Source organism: Carettochelys insculpta, chromosome 1 (genome assembly GCF_033958435.1).
Source record: "Carettochelys insculpta isolate YL-2023 chromosome 1, ASM3395843v1, whole genome shotgun sequence".
Lineage (NCBI taxonomy): Eukaryota > Metazoa > Chordata > Testudines > Carettochelyidae > Carettochelys > Carettochelys insculpta.
In genome coordinates, this window is record NC_134137.1 from 14,069,800 (window position 1) to 14,090,902 (window position 21,103).

Consider the following 21,103-nt stretch of genomic DNA (forward strand, 5'->3'; position numbering starts at 1 on the left):
AGGGTCTCCTCTGGAGCCTTTTTTAAATATTGGCGTTATATCGGCCGTCTTCCAGTCATTGGGTACCGAAGTGGGTTCCTCTCCCCAATGGCTCCATCAGAGGGATGTGGGGAAGGAGGCTCCTGGCTCAGGGGGGTTGGGAGCTGGCAGCAGGACACTGATGAGGCCCTGTCTCCTCCCTTCCAACACAGCTCAGCAGAGTCCCCAGCTAGGGAGCTTGGGGCCCAGCTGGGACTGTCCCTCAGGGCCCAGCTGAGGACACCGACCCCCCCCACCCGCTGCTGCTGCACCAGAGGTAAGGGAACCCGCTGGGCTATGGGCCCCTCGAGCAGTGACAGCGCCAGATGCCAGGCCAGGGGCCCAGCAGAAATAACCCCTCCTAGAGCCTGTTCCCCTGGGCAATGGGGATCCTGTCACAACGCACCAGAGCCCCTGCGACCAGCCCCATGGGAGGGTGAGTCTGTCTCTCCCCAACTCCGGCTCCATCTGGGAACAACCCCTCCACAGGCACCAAAGCACTGGCACATCTGTGGGGCCAGGGATGCAGGCCACTGGGACAGCCGGACCCTGCAGGGGAAGAGCTGGCACGGCGGGCTGGGGGGCGGGTGGCAGCAGCTCCTACTGTGATAGGTGGGAGGGGTCTGGCCCCAGGGGGGTACTAGAGAGGGTGCTCTGTCCATCCCAGGGCCCAGCTCCCACTGACCCCGTGCTCCTGAGGCACCACGTCTGACAGGCTCTTGCTCTCTTGGGACAGGAGGCGCCAGGCCGGGGGATGCGCCACCTCCTCCCATCTCAGCCTGGCGCCAGGGACCTTCAGCTCAGCAGGCGTCAGCTACTGGGGATGGAGCCTCTGCAGGAGTCAGCGCGTCGGTCAGAGCTTTTCCCACTCACACCAAGACTGGAACCACAGCCACGACCTGAAGACTGGACCAGACTCCCATGGAGAAAGAGGGGTTGCCCCCCCCATAGGGGATGAAACCACCCCCCTCACAGCTCCTGTCCTGGGATAGGTACCTGCACAGGCCTGTGAGCCAGGGCCAGCTTACTGATTGCAGCCATTGGGCTGCACTGCCCTGTGAAGAGGGGAAGGTACTGACTCTGGCCATTGGGCCGCACTGCCCTGTGAAGAGGGGAGGGTACTGACTCTGGCCATTGGGTCACATTGCCCTGAGAAAAGGGGAGTAACGGACTCTGCTCACTACCCTGCCCTGCCCCAAGCTGGGCTGTGCCACAGGGAAGCTCGGCATCCCTAGGCTTTGTGGCAGGAGAAGCTGCCGTCCCCTCAGAGCCAGGCATGGGATGGAGCCAGCAGCCCAACTGTGATAATTCCAGCCCAGGGAGGGGGCTGGTAGCTGTGCAGAGCTGGCCCAGAAGCCAGGGCTCTGTGAGATCACACATGGGACAAGGGCAGTGGAGGGGGGAACCTGCCACTCAGGGCAGAGAAGCCAGATGAGGGCTGCAGCATGGGGACCTACTGAAGCCTTCAACAGATCAAGTGTCCTCCCCCTTGCGCCACTTCCCCCAGACCCCAAGTTCAGTCTGTCTGTGCCCTTCAGCTATGGCGCTGGGCGGAGAAGCTGCAGTAATATGGTTTCTTGCAGCCCAGCCCTGGGTGTTCATGACCTGGCCATGCCGTTCCCATGGAGACTCCCATCTAGTGCAGATCACTGTGGCAGGGGTGGGGAACCTCAGGCAGGAGGGCCGCCTACAGCCCCTGGCTTGCAGGGATCCGGCTCCTGAGCTCAGGGCTCCCCCTTGTATTGGGGAGCCCATGCTTGGGAGTGGTGGGGTCTGTTTCTCAGTTGTGTGCAGTCCCCCAAGTCAGTTTTTGGTAGGTCAGTGGCCCCAACCCAACAACAACTCCCCACCCCCGGGCTGTAGGGGATAAACATCCCTGAGAACCTGACTAGGGCCCCACCCATTTCACAGCCAAGAGATGTGTGACAGGGGGTGGGATCTGCTCTCCCCACACAGCGAGGAACCTGGGGTGCCTAGCAACTAGCCTGGCCAGGTCAGGATGGGACAGTTGTCCTTCCCTGGGTCTACCACACTTGGAGGGGAGATCAGCACCCGTCCCCCCGAGAGGCAGGAGAAGTGAGTGTCCCACCCCCACCGCACACAATCCTATTTTGGGCCAGGACCCGCACGGTCAGAGCACCGTGAAATTTCCAATGGAAACACCTGGGAGTGAGGAAAGTCTCTGGTTGTGAAATGGGCAAGAGTGCAGGAGAAGGCGATGGGGCCCTAGTTCCCGCATATTCCATGGAAGTTGTGGGAGATGGTCTGCCAGAAACTCTTGGCCCTGTTAGACCCCAGGGCATTGGGGAATCCCCCAGTGCAGCCTTTCTCCAACTGGGGCTCCCAACCCAAAAGGGGGTCACAGGGCCAGGGTAGGGAGCTCATGAGCAGGGTCACTGGGGGTCCAGGTATTCCCAGCCATGACCTTGTCTTTCGTCCTCAAACCCTCCTCTGGGCAGTTGTTAGGAAATATTAAAAATGTGAAAACAAAAAGCAGTCAAGTAGCACTTTAAAGACTAGCAAAATAGTTTATTAGGTGAGCTTTCGTGGGACAGACCCACTTCTTCAGACCATAGCCAGACCAGAACAGACTCAATATTTAAGACACAGAGAACCAAAAACAGTAAGCAACCATCACTGGACCTAACCAGGTTACTCACAGAATCACGGGCACTTTCTCATGCTCCTCTACTAACATCATATATGCCATCATGTGCCAACAATGCCCAGATGCTTTGTATATTGGACAGACTTCTAACTCCCTTAGACAAAGGGTCAATGGGCACAAAACAGACATCAAAATACTCCAGATCCACAAACCAGTTAGTCAACATTTTAATGGAATGGGGCATTCTGTCAATGACCTCAAGGTATGTGTGTTACTGAAGAGACATTATCGCACCGTTTTAGAGAGAGAAGTGGACAAGCTGACTTTTATATTCAAATTCGGCGCATTAACACATGGTTTAAATCGTGATGGGAACTTTCTGAGTCACTATAGGGGCTCATCTGCATACTTGGCTCAATCTAATTCTTGATCTTCCCCCCACCCCGCCACTCTCTGATTTGCTCACCTTGATTATCTTTTTCTTTTTCTGATTTGTCCTCCTTGCTTACTGTTTTTGGTTCTCTGTGTCTTAAATAGAGTCTGTTCTGGTCTGGCTATGGTCTGAAGAAGTGGGTCTGTCCCACGAAAGCTCACCTAATAAACTATGTTGCTAGTCTTTAAAGTGCTACTTGACTGCTTTTTGTTTTGATAGTGTACAGACTAGCACGGCTTACTCTCTGTTACTATTAAAAATGTGGGATTTCTCCTGGCTTTCCAACCTGAATGGCTGGAGAGCAGCAGCCACCGTCAGGGCCCCCAGTTTGGATGGAAGCGCCACTGCCAGCAGCAGCACAAGAGGAAGGGAGGCATGGTACGGTATTGCCACCGTTCCTTCTGCACCGCTGCTGGCAGTGGGGCTATCTTTCAGTCTGGGTTACAGCAGAGCAGTGGCCACTAACAGGTCACCTGGCTCAGAAGTCAGCACCACCACCAGCCGCAACACAGAGGGAAGAGTTCTCGCCACCTTTCCTTCTGCGCTACTGCTGAGTGTGGGCTGCCTACGGAGCTGGGTGGCCAGACGGCAGTGGCTGCTGGCCAGGGGCCCAGCTCAGATGACAGCATCCCTCCCAGGAGCAGGTGTGGTGGCATCATGTGGCATTGTCACTCCTACTTCTGCACCCCTGCTGGTGGTGGCCCTGTGTTGCGAGCTGGGCACCTTGTGAGCACCCACGTCTCTTGGTCCGCCCTGCTCAGCTGTCAGCGCTGCTCCCAATAGTGTGGTCGGAGGATGTGCTGCAGGGGGTGAGCTTGCAGCACTTCCTTCTACAGCACAGCTTGCGGCAGCCCTGCCTCCCAAATGGGGTGAGCAGAGAGCAGGTGCCACTGGCCAGGGGTCTACTTCAGAGGGCAGGATGTCAACATGTGGCATCAGCTAAGCACCTGATCCCACTGAGCTGCCTGGCCCCCAACCAGGTACTGCTGCCTCTCATAGAACTGCAGCAACACAGATGGTGAGGGGGGCAGGGAGGCCCTGGCACACACAGGAAGTGGCTGTCAAGCCAGCTCCCCACACGTATCAGCTCCCACGGAGCCGCTTTCTGCTCCCAACTCCATGCTTCTGCCTTGCTACGGATGGAGGCAGCTGTGTAGGTTCCCAGTAAAGCCTTAGTCGGGGGGAATTCAGGCCCCCCATGGACAGGGGCCCTTGCCACCATGCATTACTTCCTACTTATCAGAGGCAGCAGCGCGTGGTGGCCCAGCCTCCCCGGGAGTGGGCCCGGAGCACACTGGCTGCTGATCCTGCCCCCAGGGACTATCGAATAATCGTGGAATTGCTCCGGTTTGATGCAATGACACGCTTATTCAATGGCCCCCAGTCAGTGCTGTGACCGGTAGCAGCACAGAACACGTCTCCCTTCTCTCTGCGCCACTGCTGCTGGCTAAGCATGTTAAATAACGATTCATTTCCTAGTCGAGTCATGGATGGAAGTTCCATCCACACCTCCACCAGTCGATGGGCACTGCTGCCCTCTGAACTGTGTGAAAGCCCCAGCTGGGGCTTTGTGCAGTTTAAAATGGGGCCTGTGCATGCAGCCCGGGGCCCGCAGGAAGTCGGGAAGTTCTTGTGCATTTCAAAGCAGAAGCGCCTGCGTTGAGCCTGGGGGCAGCAGAGCATTCAGAGGCCCCAGTGACCCCAGCCTCCAGGCAGCGCTACCCCTTTGAAATGCCTCATGAAGATCAGGACCAGCTGGGGAGTTGCCAGCTGACCCTGGCTCCAAGTGGCACTGCCCCTTTGAAGATCCTCCTGACCCCCCTTTGCTGCTTCTGTCTGGTAGAGGTATAAAGGGTGGAAATCGACCAGTCGACTCAACTTACATATCTCACAGTCGAGTAGTCGACTGGTCCTTAACATCCTTCCTCCTGGCAGTGCTGAATTCCATCCTGGCAGGCTGCAGGGCAGGAGCCCCTAGCCAGACACCTGGCTCACAAGGCAGCACAGCCACCAGCAGCAGTGCAGAACAGGGGGTGGAATTCAATGGTGCAGCTGTCTGCCAATGTGGGCAGCGCCCACCCCAAAGGCAGCGCCACCCCAAGCAGCAGTGCAGAAGGCAGGGAGGGAGGGAGGCCTGGCGTGGCATTGCCTCCTTCCTTGTGCACCCCTGCTGGTGGGGTATTGCCTTTTAAGGGGGATGGTGGCTGGGAATGGATGCCATGGGTCAGGCCCCTGGCTTGAGTGTCATGTGTGGCTCTAGCAGCAGCGCAGAAGGCAGGGTGCTGGGATACGTGATTGCCACTTTTCCACCTGCGCTGCAGCTGGCGGTGGGTGGCAGGAGAGTGGGGACCACTGGCCAGGTGCCCACCGGAGAAGCAGCGTCAGCGCAAGCACTGACGCCGAAGGGAGGGCGGCCTTGGATAGTGCTATCACTCCGCCTTCTGCGCCATTGCTAGGGCGGGGCACTGTTCAAGCCAGGCAGCTGGGCAGTCGGTGCTGTGTCCGGTAGCAGCACAGACGGAAGGGCAGCCTGCTGCAAATTTGTCTCCCTTTCTTCTGTGCTGCTGCTGCTGGTAGCTCTGAGTTCCACGCTGGGAGGCTGCAGAGCAGCTGCCTCACCTGGCTCACTTCCTTGTGCACCACTGCTGGTGTGGCACTGTCTGCTAACAGGGTGGCTGGGGATAGTGGCAATGGGTCAGGTGTCCAACCTGAATGGCAACTCCACCTCCAGCAGCAGCACAGGAGGGAGGGAGGTCTGCTCTGGTATTGCCACCCTGCCTTCCATGCCGCTGCTGGCAGAGCCTCTCACTTCTAAGCTGGGCAGCAAGACAGCGCGGGTACCATGGGCAAAAGGCCGTCTGCCCCCAGAATAGGCAGAGAATGTCTGCAACTGCCACCCTTCCTTCTGTGCCAATGCCGGGGCAGCCAAAACTCATCAGCCCAGAGAGTGGCAGGTACTAGCAGGACGCCCAGCTCCGAAATCAGCACCACTGCCAGCAGCAGCGCAGTAGGAAGGGGCCTGGTATGGTACCTCCATCCTTCCTTCTCCTCCACTGCAGGCAATGGCGCTGCCTTTGGACCTGGGTGGCAGAGGAGCACTGGCCAATGCTGTGGTTCCCAGTTCGGAGGGTGGCCGCAATGAGCGCTGAGGGAGTGGTGGTCTCCGGCAGGCCATCAAGCTGTTAAGTCACCATTGCCACCAGCAGCAGCGTAGAAGGCAGGGTGACCCGGCAGTGACCTCCTAGCTGCTCAGTGGGCCACACTCTGAGCTGGGAACCACAATTGTGGCCACTGATCACAGATGGCAGCCCCAGCTTGGATGGCAGCACCGCTGCCAGCAGCATCACACAGGGAAGGACCTAGCATGGCACTACCACCCTTACCTCTACACCACTGCTGGTGGCATCTCCACCTTCCAAGCCAGGTGGGCAGAGTGAGCAGGAGTCCAGCAGTGAAGTCAGTGCCACCAACAGCAGCGCAGAAGGAAGTGCAGCCAGCGATGGCATTGCTGCCCTTCCGTCTGTGCCACTGCTGACCAGGTTGGGCATCCGAGAGCAGCTGCCCCTCCAGCCACCCAGCTGGGAAGGCCAGGAGACATCATGAACATTTCTTATTTCCAAACTCTGCTTGGACAGAGACCAGGGGACTGCAGACAAAGCCAGGGCTGGGAAAGCCTAAATGTCTGGTGCCCTGTGAGCGACCCTCGCCCCTGCCTTGCTGCTCCCTCCTGGGCTGGGCCCCCCAGGGGGAGAAACGCTGCACTGGGGGATTCCTCTACAACCCCGAGAGCCAACACAGCCCGGAGTTCCTGGCAGCCCCTTTCCCACCACTTCCATGGAGGAGGTGGTAGGTTGTCAAGGAAGGTTTCCCAACTCAGATCTATTTGGATGGAGAGTGGTGGAGGAAAGGGAGGGCCTGGCCAGGAGCGCCCAGGGCTCATACTTCAGCTCCCTGACAGCGAGTTGCCAGAGAGTCATGTGTACAGACTGGTGTATAAAACCTGCTACTCATCAGGCACAACACACTGCATCTGTCTGTCACTGGTACCAGCCAAGGGCCTCGGGAGTCCCTGCTGCCTCCTCCTGCATTGCCTGGGAGAGGAAAAGTGAAAAGTGGCCTTTGAGAGATGCTCCCTCGATGCCAAAATCTTCACCCACCTCAAGAATAACATCAGGAGCTGCATAAAAAAAATTGTGAGGCTGGCTTAAAATACCGTGCTTAAGGCAAAATGAACCTATAATGTATTTTTGGTCTTTTTACAGGCTTTGCTTTCTGGGCCTTAAGCAGATCCTCAGGCCAATATTGAGCCTTTCCTCTGCATACCAGAGGACTTGAAACACTTTTCCCATGACAGTCGAGGTGTGGCTACACTCCAGGGCTTGTGAAGCCCTCGTGCTGGGATGTAGCTCACACGCCCAGGAGTTTTTGTGTCGCCATGAGAATAGCCCCTCCCCAAACAAAGCCCTCTTAGATGTCCCTCTGGGGCAGTCACGCCTAGTAATTAGAGCAGCGGCTGTCATTGCCACAAGTCGAAGCTGGGACGAGAAATCCCACAGCAGCCAAAAGGCAGGTGTCATGGGCTCTGACGTGAAGGGCAGAAAGGACCAGTATCATGGGCATGTGGTCTGACCCGCACCTTGCAGGCCCCAGAATTTCACCCAGCCCCTCCTGTCTCAGCACCACTCACCCTGGCTGAGTTATTGACATCCTCAGATCATGACTGAGCAATGAAGGGATGAAGAATCCACCACTGACGAGACCTGAACCCAGTCCAGGACCCTGCCCCACACTGCACAGTGAGTGAACCACATCCACCCAACCCACATGTGCTGAACTGTTGAAAATCACTTCCCACCCGCAGGCACGGGGTCGCTCAGAGCAGGAGTGTTCTGGCCATAGCCCCCAGGCACACGCCGGGCAAAGCACCAGGGAGCCCACATTTCCCACTGCTGAGTACGGGGCAGCTGGTGAAATCCCTCCCACATGAGGTCAGTGGCCATCGATCAGAACTGGGCAGCACAAACACATTCACGCCCAGTCACCTGAGCCCCACACAGGCAGGGGGCGGCTCCTCCTTGAGACGGGCCCTTCCCAGAGCGTTGCTTGGCCTTTTCTCCAAGGCTGGGCCTGTTCCCCACACTTGGTGCTAACCTGGCCAGTAGACCCATGTCCATAGATGCATCTGCTGATGCCTATGCGACTCCATGGCCTGGCACCGAGATGGGTCCCCTCAGTTAGGGGCAATAGGGCCCAGAAACCTAGCTGAGAAGTGAGTCCCCTTCTCCCTTCAGAGAAATACACACAGAGGCCCAGTCCACAAGTGAGTCCCTTCCATTGGGAGCAAATACAGCCTGCAGGCCTAGCTGAGAGGTGAGTCTCCAAACTCCCAGGGCATTGGTTTGCTATGGGGGTGGGGTGACCCAGGCCCTCCTGCTCCACTGGGTCCAAGTCCCGGGCTCTACTGGCCAAGGAGCAGGGACTACAGCTCCAACACCCTGAGATCTCAAGGAACAATTCCTGCCCTGGGCACCTTCCTACCAGCTCCAGTGCTTCTCTCTCATGGCACGGCTTTCGTGGCGGTTTCTGGGCACTGTCCCATTTGAGGGCCTCCCTGGCCACTGCAGCCTGCTGGAGTCTCCTGGCAGCTCAGCTGTCCTGTGTCTGGAGCTCCAGCGGCATGTCCTCTTTCTGCAGTCGGCCCCAGCTGAGCAGCTCCAGAGGCTTTTATACTCTCCTTCTTCTAGGGGCAGGCCCAGCAGGACTGTGGGGGTGCAGCCCTTTTCCAGCCAGCTGGGCCAGGCAATGCCCTGGTTCCCAGTGCGGGGTTGATACACTGCCACACCCTGTTAGAAGTCCTGCCTGGCTGAAGATGACCACTCTCAGACTGCCAGAGGGTGTAATATTAAAGCAGTTACACTAGTATGTTTTGATGGGGTTGTAGTGACACCCAGTGACCTCCTTGGGTAACTACAAGCAAAACATTGCCAGAGACAGGAACGCTGGGAGGTGTTTTTTTTTTTTCCTTTTTTTAACACGTTTCCACACCAGCACGAACCCCGGTAATCATGTCCGGGTAAGTCATTCGGTACAGATTAATTTCTAGCCATCTTACTGCCTCTGTATCATTAAGATATCTAGCAAAATGGGGGCCCAATCTTGGCTGGCCTTATGCACGACCAAAATAATCACATTTTATATTATGGCCCTTTTTCATCTTGAGGGATGGTGGTTAGCAGCAGCCAGGAGGATCTATGGTCAGTGTTTGAGCCTGCAGGTTAAGGCAGATGTGGCAGGTCAGCTAGCACTGCTTGAGTTATCATGCTAGGTGCTGTGAAACCAAAGAGTAGGAGACAGTCCCGTTTCCAATGAGATTCAAATCTAACTAGACAGGTGGATGAAGGGTGGGAGGAAGGGCTGCAGCTCATGACAGTGTGCAAAACCATAATGGTAACTACCTTAGTGCCCTGGAGATGGGGAGGGGAGTAGCTCAACAGGAACACGGAAGGCTGGAAGGGCTCAGAACAGGGCAGAAGGAGCGAAGAGGACAATATCAGGGTTAGATGTGGCATGAGACAGGTGAAGAGACAGTGGCCTAATGGGTATTGGAAAAAACAAGCAATCAATTCCAGGCAGAGGAAGTCCAGTTGCAACTGTGGAAGGATTTATCAGCGATCCATCACCAGCAGCAGTGCAGAGGTAAGGGCCCCACGAGTTTGTGTACACTAGCTCAAGCAGTACTTGTGCAGGTTTGGGGCTCACTCCCAGCTGCTAGGCAGACACAGCCATGCTCTCTGCTGAAAAAACAGGTGAAAAGCACCCTTCCTAAAGTGCTGGTCTATCTCGTCCTGGCAGCGCTCTGAGGTTTGCATTCATTACACCAGGAGGGACAGTGAAATAACTGAAGCCAATGGAAAATAGCAACAACAACAACAACCACCAGCTCCCTTCCTCTTCCTATTTAAACTAGCAGTCCCTCCTTGAAAAGAATGCCCTTGATTGCATCTGTCGCTGGACATCAAGAAACTGTTTCTTCTTTTTGCTGTTACTGTATAATGAAATGCCTGCCATCCCCCAACCCTCCATTTCCTCTTATCTGCTTTACAGCCAGGCTGGGGACTTCAGACGAATTTTTAAAAATCCCCAGGAGAATGCTGCACAGCTTTGATTGAAAGGAAGAGCTAGTGATACACAGCGTTCTGGCCTTATCTTAAATTGCTCATTTTCTCAGAGGCTTTTTTTTAAGATTCTTTTTTGCTCTAGAAGTAAGACATTGCTCTGTCACACTAAAGGCAAGCAAACGTAAAATATTACCCAGTAAAGGGTAAAGGTACATGCTTTTGTTCTTTCTAGGCTGTCTGCTCCACAAAAGCTCATCATGTAATAAATTATTGTGTTAGTCTTTAAAGTGCTACATGACTGCTTTTTTGGTTTGTTAGAAATACCAGCACGGCTACCTCTATTACTTTAGAACCAGGTTCGATTTTCACGGGGCATGTACAGATGTTTGATCAACTGGAAATTGACAAGCCTGAGTTCATGTTTCAGCAGCTGAATGACAATTTGCTGACCTCTGCTCCTTTAGAATTTCAGGATTGTATTTTCAGACTGAGAGCTGCCAGGAGAACAACCTGCTAACAAACAAGAAATTGGAGTCAGACAGGTAAATGGCAGACTGATAGACACCCCTCGTCCTCTAACAAATTGAAATTCAGTAAGACATTCAACCTAGGCAGGCTTGTCCTCCCATCCTAAAGTGTTCTTTATTCCTGTAAGGAGTCCAGGGACACCTTAGAGACCAGCAATTTTATTATGGCCTAGGTTTTCAGGAGTTGCAACTCACTTCATCTGATACATGAAGTCAAAAAAAAGAGTTGCAACTCACAAAAGCTTACGTTATAATAAAATTGTTAGTCTTTAAGTTGACACTAGACTCCTTTTTTTTTTTTGTTGAAACAGGCTAACACAACTACCTCTCTAAAAGCTATTTGGTATGTATGCTCTTTGGGGCAAGGACTGTCTTGTGTTGTCATGCAGTGTTCAGCACAGTGAAATCCCCAGTTCTTGACTGTGTTGCAGGAGTAACAAGAAGCCCCAAATGAAAACGTTTGCAAGAAGTGCCATAAACCACTGGCCCCAGACCTCAGTTTGTAGTGCCTTATGGAATATCCTGCTGTATTAAACTCAGAGAACAGGTTTTACCTTGATCAGAGGGGAGGATGTGTTTCTTAAATCTTGTTGGGATTTGAGTCAGTTGATCCTGGGAATCAAAATATTTCAAACATGATGCTTAAGATCACTAAACCCTTCCCTTGGGTTCAAAGACAGACAATGGTCAATTTCCCATTGTTTTCCACTTTAAACTAAAAGCAGAAGAGAAATGGAAGAGATCTGCTAGGTAAAATTTTCAAACTTGCGTAAGTCTTACTAAATTTCAATGGGAGTTAGAATACATAAAACTGGCTATCTAATACAGCTCCCTCTTCTCTATGCATTGCAGGACTTCGTCCAACCTTCTAGAAATGGACTCACGTGACAGGGATATCTATCACTTCACATTAGAATCTAGTCCAGTCTTAAATCTTAACCAGGAATGATAGGTATGTGCTCTTCATTTCAGCTCACCTACTTTTTTTTTTTTTAATTCAACTACATGTCATGTGTGTTTGGTACTACATACCAAGAAAACAAAGTTTTTAAAATTACCTCCACTATTACAAAACAGATACATCTAGAATAAATTCTATGTAAATAATATTAATAAATAATGTAATAATGTAAATAATGTAATTTGCACATTAGAGCTCAGCCTGGAGCTGGTCAAATATTTGGGAATGTTTAAATTTGTTTACAGGACAATTTCCCCCATATCAATTTAAAATGTTCCCAAGTAACACTGTTAACCACTCCAACAAACATCAAAACACAGAAATTTGATAGTACGAAGAGAATGTTTTATTAGTTACAACACTTCGCTCAGCTAAATCCATACAGTAATACTTCAAAAAAAAAAGTGCAAATTCTCAGTCCGTATTTATAATACACCCCGATCTCAAAGGAAAAGGCATTTTGAATAACAAATGTGACAAGAAGAGGTAACAGATCTAAAACACTCCTAGATTCCAAATTAAGAGCTGTGATTTCAGGTACTGCGGGAGCTCTCCTATTGGAAGAATCAGCTAGGGAGCATTCATGGGAAATAACTGCTGTACTCACACCTGGAACCCGGAGATCAGAATTGGGCCTGGGGTGCCTTGGTTTCCCCATGCGACCAGCACTCCTCCCTTCCCCTGCACATGGTAAGAAGGGCTCAAAAATGTTCGCACCTTTTTAAAAGTTCTTGATCAAAATTAAATGAACAAATGTTCACCAAGAGAGCAGAGTCACTCTCTCACTACTTTTTAAGCACAACAGTTTTCTGAACAACGGCAAAAATCTTCTCCCTTGAGCTGAGGCCAAACATCTGGGCTTGGCATAGAGGACTGGAATCCTTCTGTCCCTCAGGCTATGAAGTGACACTCCCTGCAACTCAAACCTGCCAGGAGCACTGGTTCTGCATTGCAATTTGGTGTGGGGAGCAGACAACTCTCAACTGCTGGCTTCAGACATCACCCCCCTCCCTGCATGGAAACACCACTGAAACTGGGGCCTTTCCTGGAGAAAGGGACACAGGATTTGGCCCTTAATCTAAATTCAAAGGAAATGCTCCTGTGGCAGAAGGGCACACTGTCTTGGCAAATGCCCCTGACTCCAGGTCAGATGTTCCCTACATGGAGTGTCAATGGCAGCTAAAGCAAGAAGCTGTAAATTTATAGGGTCAACTGATCCTGAAAAGTGTATGTGTGTAGGGGGGGGAGCTTATCTTACTTTAAAGGTGGCTGTATGGAGGAGCAGAGGTATGCCCATGCATAGCCAGTTTACAGACAGGCCTATATCTTCACTCAACAAGGTACTGTGTTCATTCCTTAGCACCAGGGGCTCTGCCCTGGCTGAAGCTACCAAGTTTCTACTTGCCATAGAAAGTGTCCAGGAAGTATCTAGAACTCAGGGTGCTTCATAGAACACCCCTCATCTGCAGCTACGGTGAACGAAAGGTAACCCCAGTGGAGGGGCAGGGTTCAGGAATACTATGGGGAACTGGCTGAGAGCAGAACTTCAAAGAAGGAGAAGGCATGTTTTGGGCCCCAGATAGACACGGCTAATTTCTTCAAAATTTCTAAACTCTCTAGTTTTTTTTCTCTCCCTTTGGTTAAAAAGTGAGCTGAAATTGGTAGTATCCTGGAGGCCTGGCATATGTGAAAGTGGGTGATAAAGCACTGCAGTAGCAGGGATAGCATTATTGCTGGTACCTGCGTGTGTAGGCCCTCTATGAATGGAGGAATGCAAAGCATAAAGTCCAGTCCAGAGTGCATGTTGCCAGTAAGGGGATGTTATTGTTGTGTGTTGCTATAGATGACCCCTCACTTAAAACCAAAGTTAGCCAGCATTTAACCAACCTGTGCCAACCACACTGAGGGAGGAAATGCTCTCTTCTCAACCCACAAAAAAGCTAGATATTTCCCTAATACAACTGCAGAGCAGTCTTGTCATTAATGAGTTACAAGACCAACCCAGTTCAACACTGACTCTCCTTAGGTTCCTTCACTTACACCTTCTGTCATACACACGCGCACAGATAAAAAGCCCTGGGAGTCCATGACTAGGCTTGCATTCTAAAGGTGCATCAGCATACACCTTCTCTTGCAGGCTTCACTTTGCCAAACCCCAAGATTAAGTTCCTCAATTGCCAATCAAGTCTTTAGTGAAACAGAACATGAGCAGTAAACCCTGCAGAGGGACTATCATAGACTCAGCAATCAGCTGAAAGATTGTTTTAGTGTATTCCATTTATTCAGTCCCATTTTAATGGGAAAACATCCTAACTGTAAAAACAAAAGTACAATTATTTCCACTTCTAGCTACAGTAAGAGGTTCACTTAAACTATGCTACCTGTAGTCATTCAGAGTTGCAGAGCCGGGGAAGCATGCATTAACCATTTTTGCTATCCACTCCTGCCGCAGCTCTAAGTCTCCTTCAAAGAGATATGTTACCACTGAAAGAAATAGGTAATAGCTGTCGATTTTCCATTTACTCAGTGAACAGTAAGCAATTCACATACTGGGAGAAGATGGTGCTTACACAAAACCCAAATAGAAAAGGTGTATTATAAATAGTCTCAACTTGCCTGGCAAATTTCTTTTGCTGATTTTAACAGATTATATCCTAGCGCCAAGGAAGCTCTGCCACAGACCTGAATGGGACAGAGATTAGGCTTCTGTATGCAGCCATGCAAAAACAAAAAAAAAAATTGAATTTACTTAAATGCTAGACCCAAATAATCATTGGTGCTGTCATACCTGATGAATCGCTCCAACCAACCTTTAAAAATGCATCTTATGAACAGGAAGCGCCATAAGTCAGTAAACATCAGTCAAAAAAAACTGGTTCAGCTTAGAATTATTCCCTTCCCCAAACAGTTTAAATATTCCTACAATGCAGACAGAACTCTTAAAAATACTGTTAACTGAAATGAGATTGTGCACAAGTCCAAAGTGCTGAGGCAACAGGTACAGCAAAAAAGTTACTCAGCAGTGAGGTAACAAGATGATCATCTTTCACAGTAACAAAATTAGGGGAGGGAAGGCAGAGAGAGGAAAGAAAACAGCTCCTCCACATGGAATATTAGGGATATTTCAAGCATTAGACACATCAGTGAAAAACAATGGTAGCAGCAGACTGAACAGCATTAATTATACCCTTAGAATACAGTCATTCTGGTGCACCACTTTTCCTTACCTTCCAAAAACATTTAATCCATGATGTACGGATTAAGAAACAGGGGCCTAACCATCAGCTTAGAAAACTCTATGGCTCCCTCAGCTTTGTCAAGTCTCAAAAACATTGTAAACCTGCATCTTTTAAGCACTCATACCTGGCGTGCATGTTGAGATTCACCTAGTGCTGGATTACATGCCGACCAGGCTCAGCTAACCAGCTGCTAAGAAAGCAGATCTGAAAGCCTTATAAAACTATGTGCTACACCATACCCAGCGCTGACCTATCCACATACGCAAATCTATATGCCTTTTACAATATTTAGCTTTGTTCAAATCATGCACAGTTTTTTCTTTTCTGAACTACCACCAAAAAAAAAAACCACCCCAAACCTGCCAATGAAACTAATGGCAATGCTTCTTAGTGGGACCAGAATCAAGGCTGAAGTTTAATTTCCATCAGGAAAAACCATGCAAAGTCCAAGCAGCAACTTAAAAAGACTTGCCCACATATCTTTGGATACCTTCTAATGGTGTACAGTGTTGCGAAAGCAGTCAAGCTTCATTGCTTTCATCCTTTTTCCACCCCTCCCTACCACTGCACTCTCAAACAATGAAGGGAAAGAATCCTTTTTGGCATAAGAGAAAGTTCACTCAACTGTGTGGACAACTTGGAAATCTCACTTAAAATAAAAAAAATAAATAAATATTGCTTGTAAATAAGAATTTGTGCGATACAACTTTCTGCAATACATGTACATTCATAAACAACTAAAATACTTACTTATGGTCAAAGTGCAAAGCCTCTGTCAGCATGACATAACCAATATCCGCACAGAAACAGAACACATCCTTTTATCTGCCTAGCTGAGTTATGTACACATTGCTCTGCACTGTCCTACAGAACCTAGCTATAAGGGTATAAAAAGTAAATGACAAAGTCAAAAGGTATTACAATAGTGGCAAACAATGGTTTAAACTTCCGTGCCTCTTCGGTTATTGAGAGCTCAGCTATATACCAATTTAGAGCTGACTAGAGTCCTATAACCATGTTTAGACATTATAGTATGTAGTTGTGTGTTCAATTGTTCTGCTTAATTATTTTAGTATGACAATGACTAGATGTCCAGAGTATTACAATTCTTATTTTAGATGTTTCTATCACTGTTTTAGCAAGACAGTGTCAAGAATCATTCTACATCTGGGGACATGAGCATCCAGAGGATGGTGAACATGTAAGCGGTATACTTTTCACACAACAGGTGCTAACAGCAACCTTCAAAATTTTTTTCACATTAACCTGGTTCTAGTCAAACCAGAGTAAGCCACTAGCTAGTGTAAACGTTTAACTATTAACAGAAAGTGAGTTTAGAGGAAGGATCGAATATTTGCAGGCAGGCAAGATCAGGAGCTAATTTGTAGATGCAATTGTAAGCACAGTAAGGTGAGAGTAAGGAGTAAATATACAGAGCCGAAGTCTCACCTCCATTAACTCGTACTCTCATAAGTGAGCAGAGAACATGGATGCTGTAATTTCAAGCTGATAGAGAAATATTAACTGGATTTTCCCCATAGAGCTCCCTCCCTTCCCCCCAACACTGCATTCACAATGCATCTATCTTTCAGAACAGCCTGCTTTTAGATGTCATAATTTCAGATAATATAGAATAAAACCCAGAATATTTTGGGAGAGTTTTATAAGGTGACTGAGAGGTAACTTATTAGACCAGACTCAATAGACTTCTGGTGGTTAAGGTCATTAAATTTAAACAATACACAGATTGATTACTACCTCTGAGTAGGTCATCACAGAAAGGCACGGTTTGATCTGTCAAAACCAAGCTTCAAAATCAAATTGCATGGAGTTGCCACTATTGTTTCACTGTTCAGTAAACATCAGTATTTTAAGATACACAGGAAAAAAATACAATGCCCCAAGAGCCCTTCTCATAATAGCATATTTAAATTCTGAAAACCATATACTGTAATTTGTCTAAACTAGACATTTAAATACTAAGCACTATTTAAACATACTTGTAAATTAAGACCTGTAACAGTGAATGATACCGACACATTCCACAGCAATGAAGAAGCTGGCTCATTTTGTCAGTCTTATGTGATTGCTAATTCCCTTCAAATACACTTATGACTTACAGAACATTTTGAATTCATGTCTCTTCAAACCAAAGGTGTTAGGTATTAGTTCATTCCACATGAAACCCAATACTTATGCTGCAGTAAAGTTTAGCAGTCTTAACCCTTTGGAATGCTACATTTTGAACTACGGGAGTTGACTGCATTACGCTAGTGTATGTGTCTTTTCGTCAAAAAAACATGAAATTGTAGATACTAACTTCACCAAATCAATTTGTCAAACATAGGTTTTTGGTGGAAACTGACAAAAAGATGTTGCTTCTTTATTGGTTATAAAAATTTAGCCAGCTAGGTAACTGACACACGCACGCACACACACACTTAACGCTAAATGGAGTTGTGATCTTGGTTCTTTTGTTCCACATGATGCAGCACAAGGACAGTCACTTCTATAACAAGCCGTTGGAGATCTATGTGGAGCGCCAGCCCAGTCCATTCTTATCGGGCTCCAAAAAGTTCTCTATCAAAGCTTCAATGACTTTCTGTAGTTGGTCTTCCAGAAAGATTTTGTCACTAGAGGAAGAAATCAAATTACATAAATTAGAGTACTATCACGTGATTTATCCACAAAAAGGCAGCTTGAACACTAAAAAACCTGAACTTCATTAGATTTCAAAAAACCTTGGGTGTCTCCTTTCAAAATCTTCTTGCCGTTCAGCTAATTTTAATGTTCCTATATGTTGAGCTTCCAGCCTTAAAGCTCAACCTGTTTGTGAAATAGTCAGCTGAGAGATTACTTTGTTTATTAATAATCTCACTGTAGTGTGTGCTAAAGGGCTCTTTAATTAGTAAGGAAAGACATAAGAACTAATGGCTGGAAGCTGAAGGCAGACAAAATTCAAATTAGGCACAAACCTGAAAAACTGAAATGGCTGTCAGAGGGAGGAGAGTTTCATACTGCATAGCTCATCAAAGCAAAGATTTCGTCACCAGGTAACCTAGGGTGCAACAGTGTGACCGCAACAAGATGGATGAGTAGGTGTCTACTGCAATTCATGGGCCTCTCAGTATGAGCAGAGCTTAACAACAAGTACAAGAAAAGCTTTTGCTCCTGGATGAAGAAGTTTGAGGAGAGGAGGATGGGTTATAGCAACAAACTCGTGAAACTCAACTCTTGCCCATTTTATTCACTGCTAACCCGGTTCTAGCAGGTAAGCCTCATGACCAGATCCACACACATCAGTGGGTGAGGCATCAGCTGAACAGCTCGAAACACCTGTCCATCAAGTCACATGCATTACAGACAGCAACGAGGGGTAGGGAAGCTCTTATCTTTGGAGTAGGCATCTCTCTTAATGCACTTTCTTCTACATATCTGTGGAAATATTTTGATAAGGGTGCAGCTCCAATATTCAGTGTTCAAGCAAAAAGAGTACAGAGTATAGTGGAAAGACAAATTCAGCAAACCTAGTGTTCACACAAAGGGGAAACCCTCACCTCTGCTCAGGCTGCGCACACATCTCTGCATAGTACTTGATCTTTGGCTCAGTTCCACTTGTCCGGAGGGTAGCCACACACCCATTTTGAAAGGTAAAGGTGATCATTTGACTGTTTTTGCTCACAGGCAACACCTTATGGAACAAAAACATTTTAATCTGTACAAATCAAGATTTGTTTCCCCTCCCCGCTATACTAAGTATTATGCTCTGCATACAAACTCAGACACTATGCAAACAGTTAATATGAAATTTAGTTTCCAATGACCTATTGCTATCTACATGGGAGTTAAGCCAATTTAAAGCTGCTCTGGTATGTGGATTTTTCACATCCCTTTGACTGATGTAGTCAAGTCAACCCAATTTTCTAGCATAGACTAGGCCTTAATTATCAATGTGTAAAACTAATTTTAGTTAAATTATGGATATCTTAGAAAAATTAAAAAACTGCTTGGTGGATGATTCAGTTGTTTAGTAAAGATTTTATGCTCTGCTGACACTATAAATCACAGGCTCTGTTAATTACATTAAAGTTACTAAGCCTTTTTCCAAAACTTAAATGTGCTTCCCTTAATCAACACCTTCAGTGCAAACTTGGCATTAAATTTTGTTACTTGTGTTTTATTTATAGGTATTTAATTTTAAAAGTTTCATAGGGACATAGCTGAAAAACTTCATAGAGTGGACACTTGTTCCCACATCACCAAACATGGTTCAGTTACATAGTAATCAAGATAGCACTTTGGGCTCGTGACCTTCTGGCTAATGCTAATAGCTATTTGCAGTATTGTGAACATTGTTTAAAGTTGTTTTAGCTTAGTATTTATGTAGAAAGGGTATATGAGAGACTAACTCGATGGATTTAATTATCTGCATCAATTATTTTCATGAAAATATACCGATAACCATTTTTCCCATCGAGATAGCTCCTGGTTTGCAGGAAGGTAAATTATCTCCACTGATGAGAGAACCCCTCCTGTCAGCGTAGTTAGTGTCTATACTGAAGTGCTACATCTATGCCACTGTTTTTTTTTTTGTTTGGTTGTTTTTAAAGTGTAGATGAGCCCCACATTAGTATGCCAAATACTGTATGTATGACATCCTTCTGCATCATTAAATTAACTTTATATGCTCATTCACAGGCTCAGAAAAAAGGGTTAACATGTCAGCTATAAAATTAAAATTCTTCTTAAAGTATTGTGTAACTCACCGATTTCTTGTTAAGTTGGCTGCTATCATAGCCAGTGGTAACATCCCGTACATGTAATATACTATATGCGCCACAAGACTTTGGATAAGATTTTGGGGAATCAAAGTTCCGAATCTTTTCAAATATCTTTTTGATAGTAGAGGGGTCATAGCACAAGAAATAAGAGGTCTTTGAAATGTGATAGCCATACCTATAAGGAAAATTATTATTTTAATTTCAAGAGTCACAGTCTTCCAGACACTAAGTCTACAGAATAATCAATTATTTAGTGACCATGCTTCTCCACATTCACAAGCATGTGTGCAGTTTTACGCGGACACTAGATCTTTCTAGCACATTTCATTACATTTTTCAGAACACTAGTTTACGATGCTGAATATTTGAGGCCTTCTGCTTTCAAAATATAGCCTGCATGACACAAAATGATGCATGAGCAACTCAGCCTGCTTGCAGACCCAAAACCACTGAACTTCACCAATTGACCCTCAAGGGAGGGACAGTAGGGCAATTATCAAAACAAAAAGCAGTCAAGTAGCACTTTAAAGACTAGCAAAATAGTTTATTAGGTGAGCTTTCGTGGAACAGACCCACTTCTTCAGACCATAGCCAGATATGAGTGTTCTGGTCTGGCTATGGTCTGAAGAAGTGGGTCTGTCCCACAAAAGCTCACCTAATAAACTATTTTGCTAGTCTTTAAAGTGCTACTTGACTGCTTTTTGTTTTGATAGTGTATAGACTAGCACGGCTTCCTCTCTGTTACTAGGGCAATTATGTATAGTAACCATCCAGTCACAGACATGGACTGAATCCAGATAAGAACTAGAAATTCATGCCCCCAAAAACATAGGATCCCCATCTGGAACTTGGAAAATTGTGCTTGGAGTGTAGAACAGATCCAATGCCTGTCTCCACATTGCTATCCCTGGTCTGATTCATAAGCTCTCTCAGTTCTTCCTTGAATGCCCAGCACCTGTAACTGCTTCGTTCTGGACCTACAGAACAGTTTAATTCTCGGCGCACCGACCCTTCCTCACCTTCTACTAAAACAGATTCTCAAACTTTTGCAATCCAAGGACCACATTTTCTTTTAAACATTTTCGCAGACCCCAAGACGGCTTCTAGTTTTCCCTAGGGGTGCTCAATCCCAGCTCAGCTTCAGGCCCCACTCTTGTTCCACCTCTTACTTCTCCCTTTCCACCCCTACACCTCTTCCCAACCTGTCTCCTGAGTATTTGGGTCTCCAATCCTGCTCTTTGCTCTGTTGAGTTAGTCCTGCCACAATCCACAGGACAAAGCAAAGGCAGCAAATTTATTTTCAAATTATATAGATGATCTGGAAAAAATAGTAGTGAAACAAATATTGATAAAAACCCAAAATTTCCGATCTTGAAACAAAAATGTACCAGTTTCCCTATGATTTAACTGCAAATTTC

At 47.7% G+C, this 21,103-nt stretch overlaps 1 protein-coding gene across 2 annotated transcripts in view; it reads right to left on the minus strand.

Annotated features, from left to right (window-relative positions):
* Positions 1 to 11,994: 11,994 nt before the first annotated feature.
* PGM2L1 (phosphoglucomutase 2 like 1) overlaps positions 11,995 to 21,103 on the minus strand; it is a 64,439-nt gene continuing 55,330 nt past the window's right edge. The window contains exons 12-15 of one of the 2 annotated variants that reach the window (XR_012642416.1): positions 19,671 to 19,860; positions 18,462 to 18,595; positions 14,282 to 17,537; positions 11,995 to 14,149 (exon numbers count right to left, since the gene is read on the minus strand). Coding sequence is in view for 1 of the 2 variants with exons in the window: in XM_074976168.1 (XP_074832269.1) it covers positions 17,435 to 17,537; positions 18,462 to 18,595; positions 19,671 to 19,860 (427 nt within the window). In the remaining variant the exon portion in view is untranslated. Of the gene's footprint in view, positions 17,538 to 18,461; positions 18,596 to 19,670; positions 19,861 to 21,103 lie in introns of both variants that reach the window. The other variant, XM_074976168.1, reaches the window with a different exon arrangement.